The sequence below is a fragment of the Cyprinodon tularosa genome, unplaced genomic scaffold, assembly GCF_016077235.1.
Source record: "Cyprinodon tularosa strain WSP-4 unplaced genomic scaffold, ASM1607723v1 ctg158, whole genome shotgun sequence".
In the NCBI taxonomy this organism is placed as follows: Eukaryota; Metazoa; Chordata; class Actinopteri; order Cyprinodontiformes; family Cyprinodontidae; genus Cyprinodon; species Cyprinodon tularosa.
The window spans coordinates 1,060,352-1,081,331 of record NW_024038416.1 but is presented as its reverse complement, the minus strand read 5'-3'; the positions used below and the strand labels follow the sequence as shown (position 1 = coordinate 1,081,331).

General features: G+C 36.1%; 1 protein-coding gene across 4 annotated transcripts in view; it reads right to left on the bottom strand.

Annotated features, from left to right (window-relative positions):
• stk39 (serine threonine kinase 39) overlaps window positions 1-16,293 on the bottom strand; it is a 33,016-nt gene extending 16,723 nt beyond the window's left edge. The window contains exons 1-13 of one of the 4 annotated variants that reach the window (XM_038280255.1): window positions 16,020-16,293; window positions 13,064-13,176; window positions 12,744-12,852; window positions 10,734-10,875; window positions 10,296-10,351; window positions 9,338-9,447; window positions 8,405-8,506; window positions 7,502-7,635; window positions 7,194-7,242; window positions 5,827-5,892; window positions 1,087-1,209; window positions 448-477; window positions 58-114 (exon numbers count right to left, since the gene is read on the bottom strand). In XM_038280255.1, coding sequence (XP_038136183.1) covers window positions 58-114; window positions 448-477; window positions 1,087-1,209; window positions 5,827-5,892; window positions 7,194-7,242; window positions 7,502-7,635; window positions 8,405-8,506; window positions 9,338-9,447; window positions 10,296-10,351; window positions 10,734-10,875; window positions 12,744-12,852; window positions 13,064-13,176; window positions 16,020-16,119 — 1,191 coding nt within the window. In that variant the 5' untranslated portion in view covers window positions 16,120-16,293. Of the gene's footprint in view, window positions 1-57; window positions 115-447; window positions 478-1,077; window positions 1,210-5,826; window positions 5,893-7,193; window positions 7,243-7,501; window positions 7,636-8,404; window positions 8,507-9,337; window positions 9,448-10,295; window positions 10,352-10,733; window positions 10,876-12,743; window positions 12,853-13,063; window positions 13,177-16,019 lie in introns of all 4 variants that reach the window. The other 3 variants (XM_038280254.1, XM_038280256.1, XM_038280257.1) reach the window with 3 other exon arrangements.
• Between the last annotated feature and the right edge of the window lie 4,687 nt (window positions 16,294-20,980).

Sequence of the window (20,980 nt, the reverse complement as noted above, 5' to 3'; positions counted from 1 at the left end):
CAGCATCAAGGTCATTGAATCATGACAAATTAGTGCTGCTTCTGCTGAATCCCTCACCTGGGGATGCTGAACAGACAAGCCTTCTATAGGGACATTGTTGGCATCTTCCTCATTCTAGGAGGAAGAAGATGAGAGGCATAGTTGTGAAAATTGTGAATTTAAAGATCATCTTAGAAAAAAACCCCAGAAAAATATGGATAAAAACAATATAAGGCTTTAAAATATTTACAAAAAAATATGAAAATGTACACAAAATGTAGGTGAAATTGCCCTAAATTTAAGGTTTTTCTTTTAATTCTAACAAAAATCATATTCTAAAAATTGCATTTCAACTAGATTTCTAGCTGTAATGCTGCACAACTTGCTGTTTTTATGGGATAACTAAACGCCTCTTTTATTCTGAATTTTAATTTAATTTTAAAGATATAAGACGAGGATCTAACTTACGTCTTTGGCCTCATATTTGACCCTTCGTGACTGGAGGAAAAAAAAAAACATATTCACATGTTCATCCATTCTGCTACTGATAACAATCACACATTTTAGAAAGTTAGAGCCATAATAATCAATTACACACACTTCATTCATTTTCCACGTTTTGCATCTCATTCACATCTCTGTCAGTATCTACTTCTTTATTCTTTAATGGTGAAACCATTTCTACACAGCATGCCAGAGATAAATTAAAGGAAATCTAAGTGATATTCCTTCAGCAGCAATTTACTTTTTAGTTCAGTACTTAAAAGTGACTTATTACATCACACATTACAGCTATTTCTCTAGTCATCTTCATCAAAGGGCTCTTTGATCAATGCCCCCTGCTTCCCCCTGCCTGCTATACTTATAACCATCTTCCAGCTCATTACAGTAAACTCTAGACAGACTCTCTCAGCCATCTGCTATCTACAAAACTAACTGATCAACTAGGGAAGGAATGAGTGGTGTCAAAGACAGAGGGGGAAAGTTTCATGCTGGTTTTTGCTTCACATAAAACACCAGAATAACTTGTTTTGATGCAACCTTGCTCTGTAACTCTCTACTTTTTTTTTATGAAAGAAAGTAGTCTAGTTGTAGTACCTCACGTACCCTGCCCTGATTCACCGCCGCTTTACCCTCCTCACTGCCCATGTCCAGTTCGTCGTCGCTCCACTCCCAGTCTCCGTCTACCGTCTTGTGCAGGTGGCCACTAGAGCCGGGGACTCTCCTCACCTTTATCAGAGAAACACACATTAATATTAAAGGGTTCTTTCCACCAAGCTCACATGTATTCATGTATTCGTGGCTCGTGAACTTTGTAGTTCGACAGATGATAATCAAAAACCTGCACCTTTTGGAGATGTTTTCATGTTATTGAGGGGTGGACACTTTTTTTACATTTGAAAACATGTCTTTTGGCTGCACCAGCTTTGCACATCTATTGTCCAAACCTTTTTGCCGGAAGTTTTTAGCTTTTAACTCTAAAACGAATTACGGCTGCATATTTAGGGTCATGGAACCTGCAGGTTTTTTTGCGAACATTAAAAAGGCTTTTTTCCAAGACTTCCATATAATTAGCTCCTTTCAATCCTTCCATCTTCTCCCTGTCTTTCTCTGCTAAAGAAGAGCACCAACCCTATGTTTTACTGTGGGTGGGATTTTTTTTAAAGATGATGGTAAGTTTTTATTTTATTGAGGGGGAACTATTTAAAGGGGGTTATAGGTGCAAATGAATACTGTACTGTTGGGATTTAAAAATCACTTAAAAGTAACAGTTTTCCTCTTACCTGAAACTGATTTAGTTTGTTTAAAAAGGAGTGGACAATAATTCTATATCAGATATATGTCCTAAAAAATTGTATTCAATCAATTCAACAATTCAATATACATTAAAGTCTGTGATTACAGAATGTTAGAGTATTTTTACGGTTTCAGTTTAAAACATGTTAAAATATCTTATTGAATGAGTTTTATGAACATGGTCAAATAATTGTCGTATATTTGTGCAGGAATCTGTGCTGGACTTTTTGAGACTTTTATTTTGTTTATGTAAAAATCGAAATTATATCGAATTGAGTGATATTCAGAAATATATGGTGATATCCGCCTTGGCTATAAAACTGAGAGATGCTGTATTTACAAAGAGATTTTTTGAAACTGTTATTACTGTTGGTAGATGGAAATAAAATCCTTTTCAAATTTTGGCTGCAATGTGATAAAATGTTCATGATATGATCTTACAAGACATTCAAATTCTAAGGTATTTTGGGTAAAACATTATAGAGCTTACCAATATTTTCTTTAAACAAATGCTCCCACAGTTGTGCTCTTGGTACTTGACCAAAACAAATCCAGACTGATTGGCAAATTCTAGATTAATAGCTTTTTTCAGAGTTAGCCTTTAGAAAACATCGTTTTGAGTTCAATAAGTTTTTGAATACCCACTAGACCATAGAATAAAACTCACTATAAATCTGTTTTATGTTTCTGGAGCTTTGTTATCATGTAGTAAATTGATCATTCATCGTCACATTTGTTGCAGTATTGAACATTTAAAAAGCAGATTTTGAAGGATATTTTGTGTGTGTTGAGCGCCATCTGCTGGTTAGGTTGATTATTCTCCTCAACAATAACCCACCCCACAAAAAAAAAAAAATTGCTTTTATTAACATTAAATTCTTATATGCAACATTCCTTACCTGATCTAACATTTCCACATATTTTTCCCATCCAGTATTTGTTTTTATGGCTTTAATTCCAAACATTAGATAACATATTTGATTACCTTCCTGTTGACAGGATCTGTCATCTCCTTCTCATTCCTTTGTAAAATGAGAGGTGAGGTGTTCTAGTTGTACAGCTCGAGGTCTTTTGTCTTAAACTCTATCAGCTTTAGTTCCCTAGATGGCAATATTTTCAGCATGACAAACTAACACCAGTAGGAGCATAAAACCCCAGAATGCCAAGCAACAGGAGTGAAATGGCCGAGGGGAAATGCTGCAGATTAAGAAGGTCGAGAGATTTAAGGAGACTGTGCAAAGAGAGGAGGCAAACGGAGCGGTTTGCGAGCAGTTAAGGTCACAATATCCTGGGGTGGTAGAGTTTCTGCAGTACTGCCTGTCTTTGTAGGCTTTGGGCAATGTTGCTGAGTTAATAATTCTAGATGACTTTTAGCCAAAGACACAAAAAATAGCAAGGGCATCACCTCTGATGCAAACCTCCTACAACCAAAGTCATCAACAGAATTCAACCTTACTTTAACTGCATGAATCCTGCACAATGTTTCATTCTTTACAGAAAGCTAGTAATCATTTAACAATGACTTTTACAATAAAATTTTAAACATTTCCTCTAGTTTTATCCTTTTTTTTATTAAACTACCAAGTCATTGTAATGGATTATGTCTGTTATAATGCAGGATGTAATTAGATAATAAACAAAGCAGATGAGCAGTATCTTAAACTCAGGTTTTTAAGAAATGGAAGCAGATTTGTTTCAAAAATCCTGACACAAAACACGAGATATGCATTACGCTTTAAGTTGTTAGTTGACTACAGAAGCCCTTTCTGTTGTGGTAATACAACCATTAAATTAGGTCTGCTGGAGCAGGGGCACATCTGAAACATGCAGGGAAGTGGGGCCTGACACCACTGTTCAACTTCATTTCAAGTTGTCTTTGTACTGTATCTGATGGCCTCCGTTTATAGAAAGGGGAACTAATTCTGTCATTATCAGCAAACTGCGCAAAAAGAAAGTGCTTAAAGGCAAATCTAAGTTTTGTTTTTGCTACATTGTCATATAGACATACTACTGTTTTGTCAAACGTTTAGAGCATTTTATAATTTTAGTCATCTATAAATAAAAAATAATAACATTGCAAAAGAACTTAGAAGGACCTTTGAAAAGTCTGAAGAAAGGTTATATAAGCGGATTCAAAAACGAAAATCCTCATCCAGGGACCCAGATTAATAAGCTTTGAAAAGTAACAGAATTGAGACCTTGTGCAAAATGGTTCTGTTTAAAAGCTAAGCAGGCAATATTCAGCCTGCAGTAGATAGCTCTGACTTGCTCATTCAAAATAAATAAATCCAGATTAGTTTCTTCGAAGAAGCTGACAGCCAGTCCATAACAAGACTTTTACCAGATTAAGACAATTCAAAGACTCAAAATGCTGTCAGACTTGGGTGGGTTACCACAGGAAAAGGAGGTAGCGGATGGCCCTACACCGGTGTTTTTTCTGTACTCACCTGAAATATAAGCATTAAAGGGAAATGTATTTTATGGATTTTGAAGGATTTTTATGCTTGTTTAGTAGAAGAGATTTTATTTCCATGTTTTGTTTCAAGTAGGTGCTTTATACCAGAAATTCTCTGGTGTTGTAGAGGCTCCTACTTTCACTTCCTGTGAAAGTATTCCTCTGTGTCCTGGTGAACAATCAGCTCAAAGGTTAAATAATTTTAAAGGTGAAGAAAATAGCAGTAGCAGAACAAACTAGACATTAGCTTTAAACCTTTCCAGTTATTTAGACTATGAAATCTAAAGGCACCAAAAACATTATTTGCTGCAACATTTTCTTTAATAGAGCCTCATTCCAAAAAAAAACAAACTAAAACTTTTGCATAGCACTGCAAATGTAAAGGGACTTGCTAAGACAGCATATTCCCAAATATGTAATAATACCCAAAAGCAATTTGCATGTCAGTATTCATCCATCCATGCATCCATTTTCTAACATGCTTACTCCCAAGTAGGGTTGCAATGGGTGCTGGTGCCTAACTCCAGCAGTCAATGGGTGAGAGGCGGGGTACACCCAGGACAGGTCACCAGTCCATCGCAGGGCAACATAGAGACAAACAACCATTCACGCACAAACTCGCACCCAAGGAGAATTTAGAGAAGCCAATTAACCTAACAGTCATGTTTTTGGACTGTGGGAGGAAGCTGGAGTACCCGGAGAGAACCCACGCATGCTCAGGGAGAACATGCAAACTCCATGCAGAGTTTCCCGGGAATCAAACCCAGAACCTTCTTTCTGCAAGGCAGCACTGCTACCCACTGTTCCACTAAGCAGCCATGTCAGTATTCCTTGTCTTTAAAGATGTATAAATCCAAAGGTCAACAAGGTTATATTCTGAAAAACTGAAGCTTCTTTTTCTTTTAAATTTACATAATAGTACGATAGTTAATTAGCAAAGCGTGGCGTTTGTGCTTGTAGTAGAACTCCTGAATATTATAGTAGCCTGTATCATTTCCCTCTGTTATTGTTACCAAAGCTCAGTCTGTATTTTAAATATAAACCATCAACAATCTCCTGACATCTTACCCGTTTGTGCGTAACTGCAACGTCACACACACTAATGCTGTCTACTATGCCCTCTATTTAGTCTAAACCATGTCAGTGAATTTCCACCCCTCCACTCAGCTGCCCAGACCTCTGATCCCATTGAGTCCCGGGCATCCAGGGGGATTATTATATAAAGTCGACATCAGCTGTGCCTAAAAAACTGCACTTCCTCCAAGTTCCCCATAACAGATTTTCAACCTAATATTAACAATCCATTTATCCAGGTTTGTCTTGACATATGCAGGAAGCTGCTCTTAAAGTGACCCTAACACTTGGCTCAGTGGATCCGCACAGCGTGACTCTTATGTGATTGTGGCCCGCATTTTAACGTAATCTACACAACAGGACAAAAGGTGTTGAAGGTGCCAAAAGAAGACAGTGTGCATACGTTGTGTTGACTGTAAATTCAACGTCCTGATTGAAAGTAGTTTACCTATCCACATGTTTTCTTCATGTTTAAGCAAGAACAATGTTCATACATCTGGCAAAAAAACATTTAAACATACCTTTTTTGCTCTTTGAGAAATCTTTGGTGCACGACTTAAAAGATTTTCAACAAGATATTCTTTGTTCTGCAAGATGAAATAAGGCGACACAAAAAAATGATCAGAGCTGAATAATAAGGCATGAAAACCACAAGTGGTTAGTTATCTATAAAAAAAAAGCATTCAGATTTTAGCAAACATTGGACATGGAAGTTTAAAGAACACATGATAAGTGAATCAGCTGGAGGGTGAACAGTGAGACCTTAAGATTAATCTTTCTAAATCATATTTAAAGTCTTAATTTAATCAGTATTGCAAGAGGATATTTGGCAGTTAATTTAGAGATTATCCATGTTGTACATCTGAAAATGTTACACCCTCTGCAGCAAATTACAGCTAAATTAGACCCCAACTGAAATGTGCATCCTCTACCCAATACAACGCTGATAATCACCCATCCATCATGCTGTCAAATCTGCAAATTATCTAAAGTTCTGATAGCTATCATTTTATGGAATAAGGCTTGTGACTCTTCAGAGATGTCATGTGGCTTACAGCTGCAGGAATACTTTAAATGCAACGCAATAACAATGTTTCACTTATTTTTCCCAAAATCTGGAGAAGTAGTGAAGAGGTACATAATCCAAGTTGCTTAAGGTGGAAGGTGAAGATACCACAGTAAGCGATGATTCGAAAAATCATTTTACCTCCCGGAGTTGCTCCACTCGTTTATCAATTACTAATCCAATGTAAACATGTAAGCCCATTTCTGACAAGCATTATGGAAATGTACATTTTATTTTCCAGCACAACTTGGTACCTGTACACCAAAAAGTACTACCTGCATTGTTATTAGCTGTGTTGAAATGACCTGTAAATGTACAAAACAGAGAATCTATGTGGATTGTCAAGAAGAAGATGCCAGATTTAACAATGCAAACCAGTTAAAGACTCCATTGATAAACCCATGCCTCTAGTAGTTCTGAATACTTCTACTCCACACTCCCACACCCTTTCCTTTCACTATGCTTTACGTTATTATGCTGTGAAGACGCACTATGAAGAAGCAGGTTCTTAAGCAACGATTTTTTTGTGGCTTAACTTTTTTTTTATGTCAGATACTATAGTTGTCTGCTGCATAAATGTCAACCTGGCAATTTCCGCTATGACTCTGCAGGCAACCATGGGGAAGATTTGCGGAGGTATATATTTTGAGAATATCTTAATATGTGCTGAATGAAATCATGAGTAACCATCAGAAATAAGCACAAATCTTCCAGAACGCACGGCCTGAGCCACTTGAACAGCTGGCTTCTCTCCACAAGCAAAATATTCATAACAAAACCAAACAGAGACAGTACGCCACATATTTGAGATGAAACACATACCTTAGCCTTTTGGATGAATTTACACTTCAAAAGCTCAGATGCTGTAGGCCTAAAGATAAAACAGAGAAATGCCATTGGAAAAAAACTAAAATAATAGACTCAAGAGTGCTTATAAAAATAAGAGCTCTAAGATAAGTAATGCAAACTTAAGAAAGGCTTTGATTGTTAAACTTTATGGCTTTGAAAGAAAAGTAATGACTATAAATGTCCAGAAATGGAGCACTCTAAAAGTTTCAACTCATCATTGAGGCCACACTGCCTCGGCTCTAATCTTTGACAGATCTAACGGTACATCTCTTGGTACAAACCTTTTTGCAGGATCTTTCTGAAGGCACATTGTTATAAGCTTTCGAAATGATTTTCCATATTTTTTGAGAATTTCCTTGTCCTCAACACCCGTCTCAAGGGTGGGTGGATCATTCTGTAGAGTAAGCATTAAAACCTGAAAGCATAAAGAATATTGTTTTTTTTTAAACACCCACATGTCCAAACAGCTGCCACAGAAAAACTTGTTGGGATAGATTTTAAAAAAAGGAAATAAAGGAAGGATTTTTCAGATACATGACATACATATTTGGATTTTTAAAAGAAAGAGGGAATAAAAAATGTTTGAACTAATGAAACTGCATGATGTTACTTAGTTGTTTACTCACTGGCATTCTGCACTGGACATGAAAACATTTTAATATAACAAGGGCCGAATCAGACTTAAAGTTACTGAATATGAATCTGTGCATAAGACTGGATGCTACTGGACGGCTAAGACCTGTGGGTCTTGTTATTTATTATGGCAATTCAAGTAAATTAATACAATAAAACTAATAAGGGATTCAGCCATATGAAAAATCTGGGCAGATATAAATATCAAGTATTAATATTGTCATTATGGGCAGATGCCACAGTATGTACTCCCCACCCTTTGGAAACTATGAAACACTAACCACAGCTCTGACATTGCTTTGTTTCAGTAAAACACCCATAATCCTCCACTGCATCACTGTCACATGACCAATCCCCTCCCCACCCCCTCCTGAAACAAAAACAGCAGTAACTAGAAGGAAAATACACTGGTTGTTAACATCAGCCCCATTCTACTTATTGGAGTGATATCATATGATTAATAATGACCAACATTGGCTAAAAAAGATGCTAACGTTGATATTGTGTGCAAACCTAAAAAAATGAAGGAATGCTTTGTCCATAACACTCACCTTCATTGGAGGGTAGCGGTGATAAGGTGCAGAGCCTGTTGCTAACTCTATTGCTGTAATTCCAAGACTCCAAATATCTGCTTTGAAATCATAGCCTCGAACCTGCAGAAGTCATATAAATAATAAGGTTTATGTAAGGCCTTCATATCTCAGTGGATTTCTTTAAAAGCAAAATTTTTAGTGATCAGTATAACTCAAACATTAGGGGCATATAACGTTTTTTGTATGTATTCACATGCCAGATAAAGTTCTGTAAAAGCCTAAATCATCTAACGTTAAAAAAAAAACAATTTGAAAAAGATCCCAGCTGATGTACTATATTCCTTCTTGCTACTGTTTCTTTTCCAAATGTATTCTTTTTTTTTTTATTTGATGCCTTCATAATACATATTTTTTGTTATTTTGTCAGTTGAGAAAACTTGGCTTACTTTTTCTTTTTTTTTTCTTTTGCACATAAAACATTTATCAAAGTCTCAGAGAATTTTTAATCAGTGATTCGGGGATTTCCTGTTTCGCCAAGAAAAAAGGGTATCAGAACATGCCAATCACATATGGTAGGTATGCATGACATGTCTGAAAATGGCTAAGGAAAAGTAGCAACTTGTAAAAGCCCCCCCATACCTGCAGTCAAAGCAATAATTTAAACAGCTAAGAACAGGGAATTTGACCTATTATACTAAATACGGACCAGTTTTTTATGTCAACATATGAAGTGGGCAGGACAATGATTGTAGATCATGACTTATTTTATTATAAGTCTATGCAACTCAAATAAAAATATATATATATTTGCAGGTGCTTTATGGTTCTCTACAGTAGGTGTCGATAGCTATGGAAGCAACTGTTGGAAGTTCAAGATATTAAGGTTAAAACCAACATCACAGAAGAAAATATATTTCAAAATCAACAGCCATTGTCATTTAAAAGACTCACCTGTTCCATCACCTCTGGAGCCATCCAGCACGGCGTCCCAACAAAAGTCTTTCGAACTTTGTGTCTCGTCATGTCGCCCCCTGCAGCTAGAAAAGCGCTTACACCAAAATCTGTATAGAACAAAACAAAAAGCTGATACCAACAAACAAAAATGAGATTTTTTTCAGGAACATTTAAATAATATTTGAGTTTGCTGGATTTAGACACAGACAGAAATTTATAAAAGGCAGAACTACTGTTAAATATTCTTAACTGCATACAGATTTATGTTTAACAGGGTTACTGTATAAAGAGATGTTCAATTTTCCTTCAAATTTTAATTTTAACAATTTCTAATATTTCGGTAGTTTTGTTGTGCTCTGATGGTGACAGATCCATACTGGCGTGACAAGGCTCCCTCTTATCATGGGATAAACCGTCCCTCTTTAATTCCAGCTGACCAACCCAGCATAATCAATACTACAGATGTCCAAGTCATCAAAATAACATAAACTGTAAATATCTGGTTTTGAATTCCGGTCCATGGAGCCACATTCCTTCTTATATGGAATTTTACCCAAACCAGGAACATCCTCTGTAAAAGCTATGCAGAAAAACCTGTCCTCACATCTTCCATGCCCTGGATGAATCATGGAAATTCCACTTCAAGATAGTGAAAACTTTCCATTTCAATTCCTGAACTGAACCCAAATGTTGCAGATTATTGATGCTTGCCACCAGATAAAGTAAAATAGTTTTGGGTGCCATGCAGAAACTAAAATTCACCCATAAATACATAATCTAAGCAGTTTTTTTTTGTTTTTTGTTTTTCAAATAAATGCAGTCAAAGTGATGCAAATATGATTTAAAAAAATAGATCCATTTAAACCTCAGAAATGAATGCTCTAACCTGTACTGTAAATTAGGAAGGCCCTTTAAGAAGAAAACAAGCAGAGGAGAAAGCAATATTACAACAAACCTGCAATCTGAACAGATCCATCTTCTCCCAGCAGGATGTTTCCAGCTTTCACATCCCTGAGGTCAACAAAACAATAATTCAATGAAACATCACAGCACATGCAAGGGCATCAATTCTTCGATTCATGTTAACAGATCCCACTGACCATGACAATCTAGAACTCTGCCCAAGGGGCTTATGGACGTTTACGCCCCCCACTTAAACTGACCTTGAAATCCAGGACGCGCACAGAACAACACAAAGAGCACTTTGTTTCAGTTTAGGATTTTACTTTTGCCGCTCGTTAATCAGTTTCATCCCAATTTTCTTTGATGTTTGCTTTTTTTGGCTTTAAAAAAAACAAGTAACTATTTCTACTAAAACATTTTTCAGATTAGCTTTTTATTAGGATGATCTTTAATTTAGAAAGAATAAATGACAGCAAGCCTAAAGTGTTACCTGTGAATCTGTCCATTTCTGTGGAGATAGTCCAGGCCCTCTAGAACTTCCTTTAATATCGTGGCAATAATGGGCTCATCAAAAGCTCTGAGATTTTTATCCTCTTCTTTGCTTGAATGTTTAATTATATCCAGCATGGAGCCTAGACGACACAAGGCACAAGAAAAAATATTTTGCAAACAGTAGCACTTGTTTTAATGTCTTTTTACCGGAGCCCTGCAAGAACATATTATTATAGCAAATAGTTGTGCATCTCAGTAGATGAGATTTCTTTGGAAAACATTTATGATTTCACATAAATGAAACACATCATTATAATAACACACTCAGGTATATAGTTCAAATATAAATTACTGTTAAGTTTTATGATTGTGGATTCTTGCCTGCAGGAGCATTAAAGTGTAACTTATATTTTCGTATGGCATCTGCTGCTGTTTCATTTGTTACAGTGATTGACTGAAACCAAATTTTGGTAGGTGGTACTAGGTGTTGCTTAAACTCGGAAATTTCTACTGAATTTCCTTCCTTAACAGAATTAGGTTGCACAACTATTACAATTAATATGTTAAATTAAAAACACAAGGCCAAGGATTTTTTAATATAACAATGCTATGTGATAACAGTTAGTGGAAAGGCTGTGGGATGACTCTCCAACAGTTACTGACATCCTCCACAGAGAGGCCATTGCCACAGACCCTAGCTGTCCACAAAGTTATGAAATTAAGCATGTTAAGGAGGATCCCAGTAAAAGAGAAAAGAGTTTCTTCTAAATATAATATTCCAAAATCACATAAAAATGATTTTTTTTTTTTTTTCACATATAAAACTCTAACTAGATTTGGTTAAACTGCACTAATGCTCACTTATGACATGGCTCCCTAAATCATCACTAACAGTGAAAACTTTAACAACACACAAAGCAACTTAGATGCTGTGTTTCCCAGCCTTTTTGATCCTGATTTCCAAATGAATTTTAAAATTGACTTTCATTTGGAAATAAGCATCTGGAATAAATGAGCAACAGTAAGTACGATGGTTTCTAAAACACTGACTACAGCATATGTCTGATACCGATCCGATTCAATTGTCCAGTAAATGAACCGTATATCTTCCATGTGAGTGAAGGCTTTAGCTTTTAATATAAATATTGTTTTTAAAAAAGGTAACAAATGAACACAGATATAAATGTACTTTACATCACTTATGAACAAATAAAGCATACATAAGCAGCAAAAAGAAAGGAATAACAGATTAATGTTAAGTACACGGAATTGGATCTCCAATGATCTGATCGCCGATATCCATTTCAGAATATTGGTCAAAATCAGAGCCGATATCTGATCCAGGTATCAGATAGGTGCATCTCTAGTTTTGAGCTAAGAATTTTAAACGGCTTATTATACAACTTATTTTTGTTAAATATCTGCTGAAAGCAATCTTTAGACATTTTAAACAGCCAAAAGATTTTTTTTGTACTTTTAGGTTCAACAACAGAAAATATAAATATTTCATAAAACGGGTGGTTTTTCTTCTATAAGATATGATTTTATTTATATGTAACAAAAAAAAGAAGAAAAAATACATTATTGCCAAGCTACTGTCAAAAAAATAGACACTAAAACATATTTCTGGCAATTCTGTCATTCTATTGTGAAAATTAAACTGAAATGTTCCTTTAAAAAACTGCTAAAGCTTCTAAAACTGGTATTTGTTTTTACACTGCATTCAAAACTATTAATTGGCTTATTGTTACTTTATAGCCACAATTAAGAGGCACAGAGGAGGGGCAAAAGAGCCACACGTTGCAGACCCCTGCCTTATGGCTTACACTCCCTGGCTGCTGTACTACTGTCAAGTCAGCCTGATTGAACAGGTTTTAACAAAAACCATACATTTCATATAAAATCTCAGTATTAATATTATACCTTTCTATTGGTCTTAATGTAATTTTTTTTTATAAATTGTACTCCCATTTCTAGCATTATTACTTCAGAATTATATGAAGCTCACCTCCACTCAAGAGCTTCATCACCACCCAAAGTTCATCCTTCACAACAAAGGAAGTGTAGTAGGTCACGATGTTTGGGTGACTGCACTGACTCATAGATTGAATTTCTTTCTGCAGGAAAAGAAAAACAACAACATTTAAGAAAATAAAGCAAATTCTAGATCCAAACTTTTTAGATCTAAGGATTTATCTTGATCATATAAATGTTTATTATTTAAAAATAGTATACTGTGCACAGCTACCAGTGTTAATGTAGCAGTAAAATACAGAGAAAGAAAATACAAAGCTGAGAAAATAGCCCGTATTTAATTAATGTGCTCACCAACAGCTCATCCATGCTGGTCTGGCATTTTTCCAGGTTGATCCTCTTTATGGCCACGCGCTCCTGTCTAGGGGTACACAGGGCTGCCTGCACCACAGCTGTGGCCCCACTGCCTGGAATCAAGCCACAAATCAGCACAGGGGGATATGGGCCAAGAGGGACTCGCGTCACATGCACAGCTGGAGGATTTTACATTTCAACATCGCTTCAAGGCGTTTGTGTGACAACTGGAGCAAATGCAAGCAGGGTGCATCTCTCCTTTCAAACACGATGACATGACCGCATCAAAATGTTGCGACGTAGAGCACACTGCCAACTGTCACTGGCAGATAAGGCATGCTTTATGTCATGTGAGATGTGACTGCTGTGTGTGAGAACAATGACGGACAGCTTCTACAACTCCTTACCAACTCCACAGGTTTTCTAACATGACAAAGGCCCAACTGCAAACTTTGCATTCAACTTTGATTTCATTTTATAAACCAACATGCAGGAGTGCATTAATTAAGGAGTGATGCATTTTTGTATTTCTATTCTTTGATAATTAAAGTTTACCAGAGTATTTGAGATAAACGTTTATCTCCTTTTAATGTAACATCCTAAATTAATTCCAGTGCAGCCAGTTAGTTTCAGAAGTCCACTAATAGGTAGTTATAGTTCACATTAATGTAATCTTATCTCTGTATAAATCCCGCTAAAAAAGGCCTCAGGGGTTTATTTGAGAACATTAGAGCAAACAGCGTCATGAGGACAGAACAAAATCTCCACATGAATTGACAGGCCAGAAAAGCAGAACATCATTCAGAGAAGCGGCCTTTTAGTGCTGTTGGAGTCGCTGCAAAGCTCAAAACCTCAGGTGGTACAATCTGTTGACAGGAAAACTATCTGGCTTTTGTGGAAGATTCACCATAAGAGGTTCTGTGTAAGGTTTGCCAAAAGCCATGTAGAGAATAGGGTTAACGATTGTGTTCTGACTGAATGAGACCAAAATGTAACTTTTTGCCCCTTGTGCAAATCCCTAAGTGTAAAATGGAAAACACAGTGATCTGAACCCAGCATCTCAAAGATGTCCTTCTTGCTAAATCAGAGAGTATAATAGAGGCATAGCAAAGGATTGTTCTGCATCTAGCATCTGTCAGCTTTCATATTACAAATGTCAGAAACTCAGACTTTACATGCCAATAATATCCTCCACCTGTTGGATGGAGTACGCTCACTGTAGAGTCCTACACATGACACAGATGACAGTACCAAGACAGCAGAGGTCACAGGAATAGCTGGAAGCAATATAGTGAAAAATGAGACACAGGTGAGAGAGGAAAATTTGAGTTTATCTCAACTGATAACCTTTTCCTGTTTTAATGAAACAGGAAGTTTACTGTCACACAATCTCTACATACCAGCACAATAAGAGGGATTCATACAGAGTTTTAATTAAGGTATCTGTACACAAAAATTACAACACACCACTTTAAGAATGCCGAGATAACATTATCATGGGTTTTTAAGCTTCTGATTTTTTCATTAACATCAGATGGTGAAGGAAGAGCTGTGGAAATATTTTAGGTCATCATCCCTAAGACACCACTTCCTTGTCTTGGATCACGACAGGAAATCAGCAAAGATATAGACCCCGCAAAAATCTGACAGTTTCCTCATTCTTACATGTCTACCATGTAGAGATGCTGGATAAAGCATGACATCAGCAGTGAAATAAGTTTTATACTGACATATCCTGAAAAGCCGCTCATAGAAGAAGGAGCCAATATTCCAAAAGCAACATAAAAAGACAGATTACTCTTCCTGAATGCACTCTCATTTTCAAAGACATATAAATATCCTGTTAAAAACTAGAATTTTAGTCTTTACCCTTAATGAATGGCTACATTTGCAAGATAAGTGGACTTCTTGTAAGCCTGTAAACGGTCAAAATAATGGAATTTAAAAAATTAATTGCATTACTCTATCATTTAACAAATATAAATAAATCATAATCTTAATTAACCTAAAACAGGTATACTTTAGTCTGTTTTATGTCAAACAGTGAGAAGAAGGAGTTTGTGTGTACATCTAAATAGCTGCTTTGAGCAGCATAATCATGTTATGACATGTTTTGGGAATGCCATAATAGAGCAGATGACTTGTCATCCAAATAAAGGTTGATGCATGCAATAAATAAGTTGTAACACAATGATGAAATACTATGGCCAAATTCAACTAAAAGTGGAAAAAAAATGGATGCTGCTATTTTATTTGTATAATCACACATTTTAGTCACATTTGAATTCTTTATGTTCCGGCAGGGAGAATGGAAATACTTTAAACACTTAAGAATTCAATCTACAAACTATAAAATGCTATCACAAACTTAATGATACAATTATATGATTTGTGTTTTTTCTGTTCTTCAAAAAAAAAATCCCATACTTTATAAAGGGAAGAAAAATGCAGTTGCATTGGAAATTATGTTTGATTTATGTTATAGTATAATTATTAATAATATTATTGACACTGAAACGTTTTTGCATTTAGCACTAGCTGGTAAGTTAGTTCATTTTAAAAACTCCATGGTAGACCTCTCTAATGTGGGATGATTTGATGTGTTCTCTGCCAGCAGAGGAAGGGCGCACACACTGTGATTTCAGTAACAACTAATAAACTTGTAGCCGATCTCTTCAGCTCTGAGCTCTTTAATCCGTGCCTGCTTGTATTCAATGTGACATTTATACCCCGGTGCAGAGACACTGATTCCGCCTTGTCTGCGCAGATCCACTGTGGACTCCGTCAGCGGCAGTTACATCCGCATTTCAAAGCACGGAGAGTAGGCTGCATACAAAATGTTTTATTTATTTATTATAAAGAAAAAAGCCGGTAGGCCCCTTCTCCTTCGTTCACGACACAACGTACCCCTTTGCTGCTTCCGCACCATAACAACCCCGCATCTCCGGGTACTAACCTATAACTCCCTGCAGCTCGTAGGACTCCCTGGTAATTGGCCAGCTGGCTGTAGGCTGCGGATGGTGGACGATATTCGGAGATTCGCCTTGATCCGCCATGATGATGATGATGATGGTGATGGTGATGATGATGGTGATGATGCGGCCCCGGTCACAGACAGAGAAATGAGAGACAGCCAAGTTTGACCTCAGCTTCTCGGTGGAAGTGTGAGCTGGCAGCAGCAGCGCCACTACCACCACCGACACTGCCTGCCTGAGAACAACCCGGATATGGCAGGCCGTTTTAACATAAAATCAGCTTTACCACACTAACGTTCCAGATCGAACTAGATGTAGTAGTTCACTAAGAGATATCTTTTTATATTTAGACAAGGGTTAAATAAATAGCAATTTCAGATATTTCCATTGAAATTCTGACTAGTCTAAATTTTGTCACATTTACCATTAATTAGTCTGAAAAATATTAATTCAATTCAGTTTATTTCTATAGCGCCAATTCACAACACATGTCATCTCAAGGCACTTTACAGTTCATCAGATCATACAGTCAAATTGATTCAAAGCCTTCTTTCTAAGGAAAACCAGTTGATTGCATCGACTCATTGACTCAAATGCAATCTCTCAGACTAAGCATGCTTGTAGCGACAGTAGAGAGAAAAAAATCCCTTTTAACAGGAAGAAACCTCCAGCAGAACTAGGCTCAGTGTGAGCGGCCATCTGCCGATGCCGACTGGGGTTCAAGGAGACAGAAGCAGAGATACAAAAAGCAGCTGTAAAAGGCGGCCCCATCCAGGAAACACACAGCCAGGCAGACGAGTTCCAAGCCAGCTCCCATGTCAGAGGATGAAGAGAACACATCCAGCCAGTTAGAGTCAGAGAAACAGGACTACACTGGAAAACAGGCCAACATCTATAAACAAAGGTGTTGATGGTAGCAGCACAGCTGATATTTCTCTCCAGGATGGTGTCCTAGCCAAACAGGAACAGATGGAGCAAAGTTACCATGAGAAAAAGCACAGAGAACATAACGTTAGAGATTGAACTAACAGATTCTGCAGAGTGGGAGAATAGAGATAAAATAAAGCAGAGTGATGAAATGGGAGTCCCTATGTCCTCCAGCGGTCTAAGCCTATAGCAGCATAACTATAGAGATAGCACTGGATAACCTGAGCCACTCTAAATATAAGCTTTATGAAGAAGGAAAGTTTTAAGCCTAGCTTTAAAAGTAGACAGGATGTCTGCCTCACGGACTAAAACTGGTAGTTGGTTCCACAGGAGAGGAGCCTGATAACTAAAAGATCTGCCTCCCATTCTATTTTTAGAAATTCTTAGAACAACTACTAAACCTGCAGATTGAGAGCGAAGTGCTCTGTTAGGGACATAAGGAGCAATCAGATCTCTGATATAAGATGGAGCTTGGCCATTTAAGGCTTTATATGTGAGAAGGAGGTTTTTAAATTCTATCCTGGATTTAACAGGAAGCCAATGAAGAGAAGCCAGGATAGGAGAGATATGATCTCTCTTTTTAATTTTTATTAGAACTTGGCTGCAGCATTTTGGATCAGCTGAAGGTTTTTTAACTACAGTTTGTGAACTTTCCAATAGCAAAGAATTACAACAGTCCAGCCTTGAAGTAACAAATGCATGGACTAGTTTCTCAGCATCAATCCTGGCCAGGAGATTTCTAATTTTTGCAATATTCCGCAGATGAAAGAAGGAAATTCTAAAAACCTATTCAATATGGGATTTCTGACAGGTCCTGATCAAAAACAACACCAAGATTTTTTACTTTATTACCTGAAATCAGTTTAATTCCATCCAACTGAAGTGATTGACTAATCAGCTTATTGTTCAAAGACTATGGTCCAAAGACTATAACTTCTGTTTTTTCGGCATTTAGAAGGAGAAAGTTAAAAGTCATCCAGGTTTTTCTGTCTTCAAGACATGCCTGTAATCTATGTAATGGGTTAGCTTCATCTGGATTTAAAGACAGATATAGCTGGGTAACAGTGATAACAGTGAAAATTAATCCCATGCAGTCTAATAATTCTACCGATTGGGAGCATGTATAAAGTAAAGAGAATTGGTCCTAGCACTGATCCCTGTGGTACTCCACAGGTAACCTTTGAGCATGAGGAAGATTTGTCATTAACATGAACAAAATGATTTAAACCAGTCTAGTGCTGATCATTTAATTCCAACAAAATATTCAAGTCTTTCTAAAAGAATATTATGATCAACTGTATCAAATGCAGCACTGAGATCCAACAGGACAAGCACAGATACATGTCCATTATCTGAGGCCATGAGAATATCATTAGTGACTTTCACCAGAGCTGTTTCAGTGCTATGATGAGCTCTAAAGCCAGACTGAAACTCTTCAAAAAGTTCATTATGGTGTAAGTGATCGCACTTGTTTGGCAACTGTTTTCTCAAGAATTTTAGATAAGAAAGGAAGATTGGATATAGGTCTATAATTGACCAAGTCATCTGGGTCAAGAGACGGTTTCTTTAGCAAAGGTTTAATTACAGCAATCTTAAAACCTTTGGTTCGTATCCCTGTAACAGAGATAGATTAATCACATCTAAAATGAGGATGAGATCAAAGGGAATACCTACTTAAATAACCTGGTTGGAATTGGATCTAACATACAATTGAAGGCTTAGATGAAGACAATAGTTTTGCTAAGATATCTTGATTATAATTCTGAATGTGTCGCATTTTAAATGAAGATGATTGAAGATAAATTGAAATAAGAATCATCCAGGATAGTCAAATGTAATTTTTCAAGGTCAAAACTTTATATATATATATATATATATATATATATATATATATATATATATAGGAAGTAATTACGGATAGTCAGAAGAAGCTGATTTTATGTTAAATTTGCTTGCCACACCGGAAAATAACAGAACACACACACTACTCACACAGAGACCCGCGCGCGCTCGCTGGCAGAAACCTCACGAGAACGTGCGCGCACTGTCAGTTTAAAACACGAGGGAAAGACAAAACTACTTTAAACTAGGACGAATTAAAATTAGAAAAATAACAACTTTATTGGTTTTGATATAAAATACTATATTTAAAAAAATTATTAGTATTTTTTTTCTTTTAATTTTCAGATGAAAGTGACTTAGCACTTCTCAGTTTTGTTGACACTGGGACGTCTATGTGACAAGTTTATCTAGTTCCAGTAAGTAGATCCGACTCAGTGAACCGGTTCATTTTATTTACTGAACGAATTGAACAGGCACCCGCCTGAGGGTCCTGTTTGTTGTTAGTTAATTTTTATTTTATTTTATGATGATGTGTTATGTTGAGGTTTAAGGTCTTGAAAAAGAAAATTGTTGCATTTAAATACATAATAGTTAGTGACAAATAATTACTGTGACAATCACAATATTTGAGAGTATAAACTGATTACGGATACTTCTAGTTTTGCAGTCTGATTATGAGCTTGTAGATTTTCAATGTTCAATGGCAACTAATGAATTTTAAATTTAAACAAAGCAACTGAAAGTTAATGAGAATTTGATATAATACAGTTTACTTACAGTATAATTCTGTTATCAACATGTCATCTCAATGCAATTTAGAAATCAAATGCAATTGAATGATACAGGCAGAATGGTTAATATTGCTCTATGGTGAGATGGATTTTAGGAGAATTCTTTCCTCCTGAATGAGCATGTAGCGCCACACTGAGCATGCATGCAGAGACAGTGGAGAGGAAAAATTACCTTTAAACAGAAGGAAACCAGCAGAACCAGGCTCAATGTGAAAGGCCTTTTCCTGATGCAGAATATTGGTTCAAGAAGACAGAAATAGACAATAGAGTAACATAGAAGCTGGTTCATAAATACTTTATATTTTTTGAGAAGGTAACGTAAAGCTGGGTCCGTCTGGGAATTAAATTGTTAAGCAGATGAGCTCTGAGACAGCTTTCAAGTCAAAAGCATATGCACATTAAATAACTTGTAGTTATAACATTCAAATAAAAAAATATATATATTTTTTAGTTTAAAATTAATAAAATTAGAGGTACAAATGTATTGTGTTTTATGTTTATTTATAAAGACAGAATTATGTATGTTTTTCAAGTGTTAACAATACATCCTGATGTCAGAATTAAAGCCATACACTTCTAATCTAATATTTACTGTTTATATTTTTATTGCTATGGCTATGACTGTTATATTTGAAATTGATTACTGGATTGTAAAATTAGGATTATTGATTGAAAACTGTATAAATGGGATGTCCGCAGTTTCAGATGCTGTAGTTACACAAGCATTACTGTCAGCAGCTGCAAAGGAAATATAAGAGAACAGTAATTTTTTCAATCTTTTTTAAGGTCAGTTCTCTTTTAAACGTTTGTTGCATTTCTTGTCAGAATGTGGTTTAGTAAATAGCTTTGTCAGTCTAGTACTGCAGCGATATTCACTAAACGCAGGGTTATGTTTTTGGTGTAATGTTCTTTGTTCAAAAAGCTATATTATTAGACTTTATGTTAATTTTTTTATTATTACTAATAGAAAAAGCAGTGTATAAAGTCCTTTGAAAAACAATATTTTCATAGTTAAAAAAGTTAGCAAATGTTTTCATGTCAATGTATAGGTTCGAAATTATAGCAGACTTGAACACTTTAGAGATACAAAAAAGGTTAAAAAAAAATTCTAGAAAGTTGGTAGACAAAAATTGTATTGTTGTATTGTCCTAATTTAATCAGTGAGGCTAAATATGAATGCATGGCATGCTTTTCAGACGTAAATGTACAGTGTTGAAAACCATACACCTAAAACTGTTGTACTAAAGTGTCAGTTTATTACATTTAATTCTGATAAAATACATTGAAAATTGGTTGTAATGTGACAAAGGTTGGAGAAGTGCCTTGGAAGGCATTGAACAGTCTGTGGCTATGGTAACTCAAAGTGTAAGCTGTTTCTTTTC